This window comes from Theropithecus gelada, chromosome 17, assembly GCF_003255815.1.
Source record: "Theropithecus gelada isolate Dixy chromosome 17, Tgel_1.0, whole genome shotgun sequence".
NCBI classification, from domain to species: domain Eukaryota; kingdom Metazoa; phylum Chordata; class Mammalia; order Primates; family Cercopithecidae; genus Theropithecus; species Theropithecus gelada.
In genome coordinates, this window is record NC_037685.1 from 67,369,554 (window position 1) to 67,383,768 (window position 14,215).

Consider the following 14,215-nt stretch of genomic DNA (forward strand, 5'->3'; position numbering starts at 1 on the left):
GATTTTCCTGCCTCGGCCTCTCGAGTAGCTGGGACTACAGGTGTGTGCCACCACACCCAGCTACTTTTTTGTATTTTTAGTGGAGACGGGGTTTCACTGTGTTAGCCAGGATGGTCTTGATCTCCTGACCTTGTGATTCTCCTGACCTCGTGATCCACCCGCCTTGGCCTCCCAAAGTGCTGGGATTATAGGCATGAGCCACTGCGCCTGGCCTCAAAAGGACACTTCTAACCATGCTAAACCATATCAAGTCCAAAGCAGATTCTTGTGGCGTGAAACCTGTTCACTCTCAGCAAACAAACAAATCCCTTCCTCCAGGGGCCTGATGGGACAATCCTAATACAGACCTCCTCCGGCACATTGGACATCGGCCTATAAATCAGTACCTTTTGGACAGAGAAGATAAATCAATTAAAAATACAACCACCTATACCATTTACTATATATTTTCATCTTAGTCCAAGGGATTTCAAGAAGGGCTCTGTCAAATGCACTGCTGAAATCTCAGACTGTCTGACAGCATTCCTCTGATCCACGAGGTGAGGAACCCTAACTGTGAAGGGTCAGATGAGGGGGAGCCACAGCTCTGTTGTTGATGTATTCTACTAACAAATATAATGCTATTACTGTAAATATCTAAGGACAGATCCAAAAAAATATGATAAACATTAGTTTACTTGTAATCCAAGTTCAAATAAAATTCGAACAGCTTCTACCAATGTCTTTTTTAGGTTGAATTTTGTTCCCCAAAAAGATATGTTCCAGTCCGAATCCTGGTACCTTTGAATGAATCTTATTTGGAAATAGAGTCTTTGTAGATGTTACCAAGCTAAGATGAGGTCATACTGAGTGTGAGTGGCTCCTAATCCAATAACTGGTGTCCTTATGAGAAGAGGGAAATTCCACTGAAATGCAGGGGAGAAGGTTACATGAAGATGGAGGTGAAAATTGGAGTGATGATGCTGCCACAAGTCAAGGACTGCTGGAAGCCATCAGAAACTTGGAAGAAATGAGGAAGGATTCTTCTCTAGAGCCTTCAGAGGGAGCACAGCCCTGCCAGTACCTTGATTTTGGAGTTCTTGTCTTCAGAACTGTGAGCCAACACATTTCTGTTGTTTTAAGTCACCCAGTTTGTGATACTTTGTTACAGCAGCCCTAGGAAATTAATTCAACATCTAAGCAAAACAATGAACTTTGAAGGTAATGCCGATTAACATCAGAATCAAGAGCACTTAGGAATTGATTGATAAAAAACCAGAAAGATCTGAGAGAAGTTGAAAGAGGATGACAGATATCTGGACTCCCGAGCAGGCGGCAGTCCTGCCCACGATGAGGCTCCAGATGGCAGTGGAGTGAATGGGTGAAGGAACTAGCCAAGCAGAGTCGAGGCACTGGCTTTGAGGCTGGGGGGTTGGACAAGAATTGACATCCAGCATCAGGCTCATCCCCAAGGAGTTCACTGTCCCTCCCAAGCATGGGGTGATGATCCTTTCTCAACAAAACCCTACCACTTTTAAATGGCAACAGATCACAAATTCATCCATTTGTCATCAACACAGAAGCAAAACCATGTTGAGCTTCCTGTCTCCAATGTGACATTTTCCCTGCCTCTGTTTCATCATTCTAAATTAGACAACAAGGGAAGGATCTGCTGGCCTCTCTGCTTGTCTCTATCTATAGTGCTCTAGCCACCATCTCCAAGGTGCTAAGATTCTACTGATTGATGACGATATCGCTAAAATGGTTACATTCTGAACCAGAACAAGGAAGGTGTTATTTTCCGAAAGTGCAAACTTAGGAGTGGAAGGAGGCTCCCTGGCAGTTTCCTATATTAATCTGGCTCCAATGTGGCCCCATGAAATATTCATCTACAATGGCAAATCTCCTCCCAGGATGGACCTTAAGAGACATCCTTAGGAGATTTCCTAGCAGTAATTAGAGGGATGTATTATTGCTAAATCCTGAACTCACTGGGAGCCGGGTAAATCTGGAAAGTTAAAATAAAAGTGCCGCCTTGTGGCAAAAGGCCCACTTCTTGGCACCTTAAATGAAGCACAGCCCTGCACAGGGCGAGAGTAGTAATTCTGAAGAGGCCTGTACCCACTGCTGACAACCCTTTAAGGAAACTACTACGGAAAAGGCCAAATGAAGCATCGATGTGCAAATACCATTTAGCAAGTACAGATAAGCTGGGTTAAATCATGCTCGGAGCACTTAAAAAAAGATTCAAATGTTAATACATCAGCACTAGAACATGCTGTACAAGCAACAGGAAAATTGCACTTGTCAACGTGTGAATTTAGTCTTGGGGTAAGTTCATCCAAGGAAGTAAAATCTCAATTTAGATCGTTTTTCTATTTGAGCCCCCTTCCTTCCATATCCAAGTGTTTCTTTTGGAATGGGGGAGGACATCGTTACTCAGCAAATGTATTTCACACCAAGAAAGGGTTAGGACATTATTCATCCAGGGAAGGGATGTGAAGTTCTCAGCTAATTAGTGTGAAGTGGTCCTTCACAAGGTCAAACCACAAAAGATGGAGAAGGTGCCCTGGGATGTGTGTGTGTGTGTGTTTGCATGTAAGCCCTTGTGTGCATATCTCTGTATATCTGTGTGCATTCTTTTTTATTCTTTTATTATTTATTTATTTATTTATTTGAGACAGAGTTTCACTCTTGTTGCCCAGGCTGGAGTGCAATGATGGGATCTCACCTCACCACAACCTCTACCTCTCAGGCTCAAGCCATTCTCCAGCCTCCTGAGTAGCTGGGATTACAAGCATGTGCCACCATGCCTGGCTAATTTTGTATTTTTAGTAGAGATGGGGTTTCTCCATGTTGGTCAGGCTGGTCTCGAACTCCCAACCTCAGGTGATCCGCCCTCCTCAGCCCCCCAAAGTCCTGGGTTTACAGGCGTGAGCCACCGCACCCGGCCTGTGTGCATTCTTTTTAATGAGAAATAATTCTAAGGGGCAAATAGCAAGAGGAAAGGGGTAGTGCACCTACTGTATTACAGAATTTCTGGCATTTCCCTGCTGTACTTCTCAGAAAGTCTACCTGCTCATCATAGCAGGTACACGGGAGTAGCTGCGGCATCGTGGGTGGAGAGCCCATTGATTGTTGCGAAGGGAAGCCCAGCTGTGTGAGCTCACCCAGCCCAGCCAGCAGGGAGAAGGGGCCCCAAGTCCATCTGGGGCCTAGATAGAGACCCCAGAGCTTGGAAGATGTGGCCAACTCTGCTTGCTGGTTTGAAAAAGAGATGTATTCCAGGTCGAGTTTGACAGGCTGTTTTCTATATCAAAGCAACAAACAGGCTTTCATTTCAGAACGCATCTGGTCTCCTAAACCATTCTATCACAAGCAGCTATTTTCTTTAAATGGAAAGTCAGGGCAGTTTATTTTTCTCAAAACCGTGCTGTCAACTCTTCTGTCTGACTCTTGACTTTCACCTGTTCTACACAATGGCAAAGCTGTTCTTAAAACGGTGGTGTGGGGGAGACCTTCCTTGAGGACACTATACTTGTGATATATTTACAAAAATCTGTGCCTCAAAGGGCACGTAGATCAGAAATAAAGATGGAATGTATTTGAGTCAACTTATTTAGAGAAAAAGGGATGCCAAACCACTCTTACAGTTTTGGTCCTTGAACCAAAATAAATCTCTTCAAATGACACATCTATTTACATTCTTAATGGGCATTTGAAGTTTTCATGAGAAAGGGGCAATTTTAAAAATCCTTATCCCTCCCTACACACTCTAAGTCATTTTTTTGGGGGGACAGGGTCTTGATCTATCACCCAGGCCTAGTACAATGGCACAATCAGCGTTCACTGCACCTTTGACCTCCCTGGGCTTAGATGATCCGTCCACCTCAGTCTCCCAAGCAGCTAGGACTGCAGGTGTGCACCACCATGCCCTGCTAACTTTTGTAGAGACAGGGTTTCGCCATGTTGCCCAGGCTAGTCTCAAACTCCTGAGCTCAAGTGATCTGCCCACCTCGGCCTCCCAAAGTGCTGGGATTACAAGTGTGAGCCACCACACCCATCCTTTAAGTCATTTTTAAATCAAAGAACTGTAGTTCCTAAGTGCATACAGCTGATAATATGTATATATGCGTGTAACATAGATGCTGTGCATTAACACACATCTGCAGTGTCGGGGTGAGACCACTACATCACATCACTTTCCCATTATTGTGAGTGCTCAAGTGTTGCTCAGCCACTATTTCAAAAGCTCACTGATTTGTTTTTCTGTATTCATCTAAGCAAATAATTTATTATTATTTCAAAAAGCATTTCCAACTAGGCAGAATGTGAGTTGTCAGTAAATATGCAATGCTCCCCTAATTAAATTAGAGTAATATTATCAAGGAAGGGGTACAATAATCTTTGGTACAATAATCTTACCTGTGATAGTGCTAAGATTCTCAGATGATTAATGGTATCAAAAATATCATTCTTAAAGTCACAACCTTTCATATTCATTTCCTAAGACATGTTTTTCCCTCTTTACAACCATCCCCTCTTTATCAGTTACAGAGTAGCACATTTAGTTTGTTAACGGAAGGAAGCTAACTTCTCTTTTCTGATATCTCACAGATGCTAATGACACAAGAATGCTACAGTATTTAAAGCAAAAAGGGAAAGCAAGCCACTTGCCTGGTTAGGAATTAAAGGAAGCTACCTGAAAGCTGAGCCTAGAAACATCTTAAATGATTTTATGATGACAAATCCCTCAGCTAAAAATTGTGGGAAAAATATAAAATTAAAAATGTAGAAATCCACACCACCATCTTCTATGTAACATCAACTTAATTATTAAGTGGTTATAAATTAGCCATTAGTTACTTATTCTTCTAAATGATTTAACTTTTCCAATTCTCATTTCATCTGTTTTCCATATTTAAAAAAAAATCAAAGAAATTCAAGATATGGAAAAGACACGCTGGGTGAGGATCTGAAACTGATTTGGTAGCTTTGGAGTTGACATAATCTTGGCCTGGTGCAGCTCATTTTTGAAAGCTGCCTCAAATTTCCCCTGGTTTTGAACTTTTTTTTTCCTTACCACTTTCATCTAGCAAGAAATCATCCTGGTAACGGAACTTCTCCGGTCCACATGCAATAAAAATGTCATCATCACCAAAAAAGTCCTGAAGGCACATCACCTACAAGAGAAAAGCATGGCACTCAGCAAGGGTGGTAGAACAGCAATTACAACAATGCAACCCCACGAGCAGACATCTGCATAAAGCCCCTTCCCACCTAATGGAATCAACAGGGCAGCTTCTACAGAGGAATTTCAAAAGAGGGGTTCGAGCATCTGTTACTAGTAAGAAACATGTTCCATTTCAGTTCTGCAGGCAAACAGGATAAGGAAAATAGAACCCGTAACTGTCACATTTATTACTTGATATATCAATAGGCTCTGAGGTAAGAGCCCTTTGTTTCCATATTAGTGTAGGTGCAGTGCCCCTTTCCTCTTCGGAATGTAATCCTCTTTGATAGTAACACAAGTCAGCATATGGTTTTAACAACAAATATGTTTAGTAATTGATGCCATCATAATCACTGAAGAAAAATATTTCTCTCATCATAGGAACATAATCACCTCCTTTAAACCCATTCCACCTCTAGTTGAAAGAAAAATGAAACTCTTTTAAAAATAATAATAAATAAATGAAGCTATTGCTTAGGGTTAGAGAGATTACGGTAAGTGTATGCCCACACCCAGGCTCTGCCAAATTCTAAAACTCTCAGGCCACCCATTTCTTCTCGTCATGCAAAAGGCAAGTTTTAAGGCAACCTTTTGATATTTACTCGACTTACTCTCCAATGAGAGCTTTAGGAAAGCTAAATGTCATTTTTGCAAGTAAATGTGATCAAAATGAATAATTTTCAAGCATCTTGCTCTCTGTCTTTGGCTAGGCTATGTAATATTTTGTTCACATTGTGTGCAATGCCAACACTAGGAACACTGCTGATTTCTAACTATTTTCAATTTCCTTTGACCACTTGGGCGAATCGTAAGATGGCTAGTTGCAGGCACCCATTCAGAGCTGTATGAAACAGAGGTTGTAATAGCATTTTCCCCTGGATATTTGAGGACCAGAGACAAGCCACTCTGGAGTGCTCGCGGGCACCTCTGGAGTTCTGCTTTTTTGTCAGTCCCTGGGAATGCTACTCTGACACATCACATGTGCTATAAGACATAGAATAGTAAGTTGAGAAAACATAGCATTATTTAGAGTCCCCAAATGCAATGATGTGTGGGCTTTAGACTGTCTTTCCAAATAATGTCTCATTTCTAAATAATCACTTGGCTGAAGTTTTTAAAATTGAATTTCTATAACAGTTTGATAATCAACATTAAACAAGAATGAGGTATTATCCATGGTTGTCAGTGTTTAGTCTACCCATGAAAGCTTAAAAACACAGGAGATTTAAGAGGGATGCTGTAATCACTGAGGAAGATAAACTGAAGGGCTTCAAGAGTGATGTCAGAAGCTCTGATATTCTATTTGGTTTAAAAGCAGACCATTTGAATTCAGAACCCACCCTCCATTTCACTCCTCTTTCTCTGACTCCAACCCAATCCTGTTCATCTTTACCTTCATGACACCATAGCTTCTTCTAGCATCATCTCAATCAACACTCCCCCCCCGTGGCCATTTTCATTTTACATTTCATTTACAGAAGTATTTACTGAACGCCTACCATGTGCCAATCAGCATCTGGCAGAAATGAAAAAGTCATGATCTCCGCCCAAATGCGAACAATGAACCCAAAAGAGCAGTATCTCCTAAAGTGTGGATGGTTAATACGTTTTGTGCAAAAGAGAGTTCTAAAGCCAAACAGATTTGGAAAATATTTGTTTCCAAATTCTCAAAACCCTTAATGTTCTAATATACATCATGACGTCAAAGAAGAGATAGAAAAATCCAGTATTTCCCAAACTTATTTGATTCCAGAACTTTTTTCTCACACAGCATCATGAAGACAGATAGTGTTCCTCAGAGTTCCCTTTAGAAGTGGCCGACAGCCATAGGTGAAAAGATCTCTGGGAACACAGGAAAGAAAGGAGTTACCCACTCTGCTCCTAGGCGGCCATGCTTCTGCAGCTGATAAATATTTCATTGCCAACTAATTTACTCACTCAAACATTTATGATGGGCCTACTCTACATCAAACATTCTGATGATGTATCTCTGATAGATGAAAAATATTGTTTTTGAAAGGAAACACATTCTCACTCCCACCATTTGCATTTGAGAACATCTGATTGCTAACTACATCCTACTCATCGGTGTCTTCATGTTTCATGTCACTTCTATGTGGACAAATAACTATCATCAAAACTACAACAGGTTTTAAGCAGGTTGCTAGCCAATGCTCTTCCATCAGTTTACTGATGACCATTCTCCAAGTCTGAGACTTAAAGAACGGAACAAACAATGATCCATCTTGGGCAGGTTTTTCTTTTTTTTGGCAAGCCGGAAACGAAACATGATGAAATTTTGATGTTCTTTCCAACACCGAGACTCCAAGAATATAAAAGGAATGCAATGATTGTTAGAGAAAAGTAACTGTCATCACCCAGCACAAAAAGGCAGGGGCAAGTCACCTCAGTGCCAAGCAGCATGCATTCATTTACCTCTCACCAAACAGTCACTGAAATGAGAGAATTTGTTGAACTAGCAGAAACTCTGATGTTTTCTGTGCTTTCTGTTCAACATCATGTAACCACTTCCCTGCTCACAACTTCCCAACGGAAAAGGTAGGTATGGTCAGTAGATCAAATTCAACTTTATAAAACTGCTCCTTGTTAGAAGTCTTCTTAAATAGTTGATAGCAAAGGAGACTTAAACACAAGGTTATAATAAAGATGAATTTAGGATAATCTGTGCACTTCAGTGTGCTTCAATTATCCATGCACTCACGCTCTATCACTGATACAGAGGTAGCTATAATGTATTCCAACTAACAAGAAAGAATAACAGAGGGAGATTTATAACCCACTTCTCTAGACAAATGTACATTGAGAATTTTCCTTGAGGCATTACTGTACATTCTGATATTAAGGAATTATAAAAAGGTAGAGGAATTGAAAACCAGTGTTTCGCACAATAATCTGATTTTATTTATCTATGCAGTGTTACTCCTTTTGAAACCTGGTGTTCTAAAGATTCAGTATAGTTACCAGTTTTTTAAAAAATTCATCTGATGAATGAAAAACAGGCTTCTTGTTACAAAGGGATAGTGACAATTGGCCTCTCAGCCATGAATTATCTGCTCAGTACGTGTCAGATGTTGGAAGCATTCATGATGATTAGATACAGGGCAGATGCAAAGGCAGAATTATCAAGTTTGAGAAAAGAGAGATGTCCATCCTCTTGGAAAGGTGGAGAAGCACCTTTCCAAGCTTTTCTGTTCCACCTCCATGCTCCTCTACCTCTCAGGACAGTTGATGTTTTCAGAGCCTGCTCTTCTCTGTGGTTTCACTACGGTCAGAGATTCCACCCCTGTAGTAACTTTCCAACCCAGGCCTTCCTTTCCCCCACCCTCCTCTCCTTTACTCCCAGAACCAAGTCAGTCCAGGGCTCATCCTCCTGCCTGTGGACCCTGGCATTTTACTCTAGTGGATTTTCTCAGCCCTACCTCCTTTCTGTCCAATCCATCTGGTTTAATTCTGTCAGTCTACTCTTCCTTAGCAAATTTTCAATATCTCTCTCCATGGCTCAGAAGGCCATCCATGGCTTACTATCCTCAAGTTAAAGTTCATCTTTCTGAGCCTGGCATTCCAGATGCCTCAGAATCTGACCCCAACCTATCTTTCAAGCTTCCGGTTTTTTTAGTTGTGACATGGTGCCTGATGCTTAAATAAGCATTTGTTGGATGGATGGACAATGGATGGATTAATAAATGGATGGATGGATGGATGGATGGATGGATGGACGGACGGACGGACGGATGGATGGATGGAAGAACTATGTCCTAACCTGAAACATGTTTCAATTTATCTGCTTTGCCTGTTTTTCTCTAAAAAGGGCTTGTTCTTTCCTACCTATGTGTTTGTTTGTTTGTTTGTTTTCTATCTGGTAACCTTTCTTATTCTTTGCCTGTTCAAATCCCTCCTATGGCCCATAGCTCAGTCGCAGATTCAAACCCTACCTTCTCTATCCACTCTAATCCAAAGTGACTCATCCCTGCTCTGAATCTCTATCCATTGATCAATACGAGTTTACTGAGTGCCCATTATTTGCCAGTCCCTGGGCTAGATCTTAAGAACATGGCTGTCCTTATCTATCACCTCTTCTTTTCTCGTATATGTTTACAGACTTATGATCCAAATAATTCCTGTTGTGAATCAGTAATTCAGCAGAGAGTGACTTACATTACCTTCTAGTGGTTTTGTCAAAGGCTGGAGACAGGTGATATCACTCCAGCCCTTACTCTACCACCACATTGACTTGAGCTAATCAGGAAACCTCCATCAGCTATCTTGAAATGAGTCCTGTTTCTATAGATCCTAACTTCAGTCAGAGCAAGGGCAGTGTCTTCCGTTGGGTGCCATTTCTTTTGGCATCATGGAGATGTCTGCTTAGGCTATTCCCTAAGAACACAGCACTACCAACAGAGCCCAGCTTCTGAGTGAACCCGGCTCTTCCACTTGGATGTTAATCTCTTTGTGTCTCAGTTTATCATATTAGTTGTTTCAAGATGAGTTAAGACGATGAAGCCAAAGAGAATAAGTCCTCAATAAATTTTAGCTATTTTATTAGCCCAAATGTATTTTTACTTCTAAATAAGTATAAATCGAGTGCAAATATACAGTATATACTTCCTAAGTTCTATACTAACATGCTTCTTTTCTAAGTTGATTTGAAGAAAATGTAGCAAATGCGTGCCTCTTCTTGCTTGGGGAATAAGGATTCTATCAGTATCATTATTTTGATGAAAGGCACACTTTGAATTAGCATCAGAGAATGGGTGGAAAGCTGGTAGAAGATGCTAACACAAAGGTGGGGCAGAGTTTATACCACTGATTTCCATTAGCCTTCCACAGAATGACGCTGTGAAAAGTCATTTGTAAGCAAATTCACCTGACATAACAAATGTGCTAGGAACCACTGTCTTAACTCAGGGCCCCTGGAGATCTGTCACCAACTTCTAGTTTCGTGACAACCAGAGATTTTTATTCCTCTGAGAAAACTGCTCTCTGTTGAAATATCCCCCACTGCAAAAGATACTGTATGTGTAATATATGCAATTCATAAGCCAGATAATCTGTTTATAGTACACGACACTTAATATTCTGTTGACTAATTTTCAGTTTTTACTTAGCGCTTTGCTTATTATATGGAAATCTAACTCCAATGTTGAATTTTTTTTTAAGTCCAAAGAAAAACAGTCAATTTATTGCATGAGAGTTTATGTGATGGTGCTTAGCATTATGCCATACCCACAATACCTCAAAAAACATGGGTGATTATAATTGCCAGATGTGCTGGGAAAAGTCCTTGAACGAGGGTCAGGATACCTGGGTTCTGAGCCCATATTGCCTATAACTGTTGCATGAACTTGGATGAGTGACTTAAATTCTCTTGCTTATCAGTTACTGTATTGATTCTAATATGCTTTACCACAGTAATTATATATCTGATAAAGATAAAATAAATAGGAAAATTCTCTTTTTGGTGTGGTATAGTTCTGTATACATTACTACATTTCATCTTCAACATACATGATAATACTGAATTCTTTCAACTATGAAGGAGACAAACTCTATTTGACAATAATTTATCGGTATCAGTATCCCCGTTTTACAGATGAAGAAAAACAGCCAGGTTAAACAGAAAATCAGTAGGAATTTGAACACAGGCCACTTAGAACTCAAATGCAGGCTCTTAACTACCAAGCTGTAGGAAAATGAGTCTATCATGCACGCTCGCATTTGCATATTATAAATTTCAGCTGATAAAATCATTATGATCAATAGTTACCACATATATTGTACATTAACAGTATGTAATAAAAATGGTGTCTAATAAACGCCCCCCCCCCTTTTTTTTTTTTTTTTTTTTTTGAGACTGAGTCTGGCTCTGTCGCCCAGGCTGGAGTGCAGTGGCCGGATCTCAGCTCACTGCAAGCTCCGCCTCCCGGGTTTACGCCATTCTCCTGCCTCAGCCTCCCGAGTAGCTGGGACCACTGGCGCCCGCCACTTCGCCCGGCTAGTTTTTTGTATTTTTTAGTAGAGGCGGGGTTTCACCGTGTTAGCCAGGATGGTCTCGATCTCCTGACCTTGTGATCCACCCGTCTCGGCCTCCCAAAGTGCTGGGATTACAGGCTTGAGCCACCGCGCCCGGCTACCGCCCCCCCTTTTTTAAAAGAAGGAAGTTTGAATTCTTCCTTTGGCTCAAGGAAGACACATTACTTTTTCTGACTCTCTTTATGTGAAATCTGAATTCATATCTTTTCCATTAACTTGTCATTACGCACAGTCGTCCCAAGAGACTAAGCTGCTTACGAGGAAACAAAATGCTACAGACAAATATGGACTTCCTCTCCTCTGAGCTTCCGGCCTGAGTTGCTCTGCAAGGGCAGAGATTCAAACAAAGGCAATAAAAGCATCTGCTATTTACACATTTCCAAAGCAGGACCGTGGAATCCATTCCCCCTCACTGGAATAAGATCTCCATGGTGACGCTGACTTCAGGGAGCTGGGCCAGTTTCTCAGCAGGGCCTAGGCAAGGATATTTTCTTTACAAGAGCGCCCTCTTCAAACGAAAAGGGGGATATCTCCGTAGCCCTGGACGCATTTGAAGCCACAGAAGTCATTGTGTCTCTATCAGGTGTTTTCCATTGTATGAGAGACACCAAAATATTTTGCTGTCACCCATTTAAAGAATGTATTTTAAGCAAGAGAACAAACCATCACAGAAGTAAAAACGAATAAATTCATCCCATCTATTGGAATCATCGAGTATGGCACGTTCTTTCTGTTTTAACTTTCTTTTTCTTTAAAATACTTCATTTGTAGTTTCTTAAACTTCTTGATAACAGTTAAAGACGGCAAGCTTAAGGATTCTGTGGTTAACATTTTAATGAGATGCTCTTTACCAAAAAGGAATGCTTATATATTTTTGAAAAAATATATAGTTACCTATGTATTTAAGGTGCCAAGTCAACAACCTTCCTCTTTCTGCACAATTCGTAACGTGACCATTATAATTAGCTTTCAGTTAAAACTTGGCACGTATGGGGCTCCTCGTCCTGCCAAAACTGAATTGAGAGGAGGTTCCTCTTCCAATTTCATTCCATACTTGGCTTCTTCTCTCCACTCTTAGCAATGAGCATTTTTATGCCACATGATATTATAAGTCAACCACTGTGAATTTTTCTGTCCTATAATCATGTAATTCCATATGTTTCTGGTTCTAAAATATGTTCACAATTAGTTTTATAGCCTAATATTAGAAGTGTGTTATGTTATTGTCATAAAACACATTCTCCATCACTTCTTTACATTTTTGTTTTCACTCTTTGATGATAAATTTATGCAAGTGATAATTTATTTTCCTCTAGCTCTTATGGCTGGAAGCTTCTAATAAAAAATTCTTTAAAGAAACTCTGGCTCTTGGCCAGAGGAAAATATGTGAATAAAAATTAAATTAGTTAAGTAATAATCATAAACAGAAAGAAGAAAATAAAGATCCTCAAAGTACTCTTTACAAGTTTAAAACATGAAGCACTAAGACTTTTTTTTTTTTGTAAAAATGGATAATACTGTTGAAATTCAGAATAGGCTAGGAGATTACACTCAAACTAACAGGCTGATGCTTAAAGAAATAGAAAAAGGAAAAGTTCTCGTTTGAAACGGTTGCAGTTTGATTCACTGGGTCAATCAGAAAAAGTCAGTTATGGAATTGAAAATGTATTTCTTCCCTGGATGTGTTCTCAGCTGCTGTAGTTGACATGGACATCAGCTATTGCAGCCTGCCGTTGAACATACTCTCTGACCCAGGAATGCACCCTTTATGCGTGGATTACCATCTTTCACAGACTCAGACATACCTAAGCAGACTGCAACCTACTCTAAATGACTCATCTTTTGTTATCTATCCTTTATTTTTTTAAATGCTAACATTTCATTCTCTTTTTAAAAATGTGTCTCTTAGTCCATTCAGGCTGCTATAACAAACATATCTTAGACTGGGTGGCTTGTAGACAGCAGGCATTTGTGTCTCACAGCCTGGAGGCTGGAAGTTCAAGATCGAGGCACCAGATGATTCGGTGTCTGGTGAGGGCCTGCTTTCTCACTGTAGCCTCACGAGGTGGAAGGGAAGAGGGACCTCTCTGGGGCCTCTAATAAGAGCCCTGATTCTATTCATGAGGATGATGCCCTTGTGACCTAATCACCTCCCAAAGCCCGCCTCCTAATGCCATTGTCTTGGAGGTTAGGATGTCAACATAGGAATTTGGGGGGATATAAACATTCAGACCATAGCAAAGTGTAAAACAACACCCTAGTAACAAATATTGACCAGGTGCCTTGACTCGGCCACCTAGTAGATGTGTGACCTTGGACAACTATTTAACATCTTCAAGCCTCAGTTTCCTCATATGTAAAACGGAGCTACCAATGCTTACCCCGTAGGGTTTCATGGGGGTTCAATGAGATAATGTATGGAGAGTAATCAGTACCATGCCTGGCTTATAGAGAACACCAGCGATGAGCAGTTACTGCTCTCAGTGCTGATATTAGTAAGGCATGGTAGGTAGGTCTCCGTGTTGAACATCAGTCTGAGGGATTTGGGGCTATTATTTAAGAACAGAATACTAAACTTGAAATATCTGGGAAAGAGAGGTATAAAGAATAGAGTTTACTCAGAAGGTTTCCAATCCTGGTCTTTTGCCAAGTTAATACCACATCAGTCCTATTCCTCTGGCTTCTCCCACTAAGACATCCTTTACTATTGTCTACCTCCTTTTTAGAATAGCTTACCTATTTCTTTCACTTAAAGAATTAAAGGATAGTCCAAGAAAATGAAAACTGTGACACAGTAGTTTCTTTGGAGAGGGTGAAAATAAACTCTGGTCTGAACCCAGCAGCTAACCTAAATCAATTACCCTAAGATGAGTGTTCAAGATTAAGGGTGGCCAAGCCCAGGAAATTGGCTTATCTGAACCGTCTGATTGAACTCATTATTTTCAGGGATAG

The 14,215-nt window shown here is 40.6% G+C and overlaps 1 protein-coding gene across 3 annotated transcripts in view; it reads right to left on the minus strand.

Annotated features, from left to right (window-relative positions):
• Positions 1-14,215, minus strand: part of DCLK1 (doublecortin like kinase 1) — a 355,985-nt gene that overhangs the window by 175,515 nt on the left and 166,255 nt on the right. For all 3 annotated transcript variants that reach the window (XM_025364300.1, XM_025364299.1, XM_025364301.1), the window contains exon 4: positions 5,063-5,162. In XM_025364300.1, the coding sequence (XP_025220085.1) occupies positions 5,063-5,162 (100 nt within the window). The remainder of the gene's footprint in view (positions 1-5,062; positions 5,163-14,215) is intronic.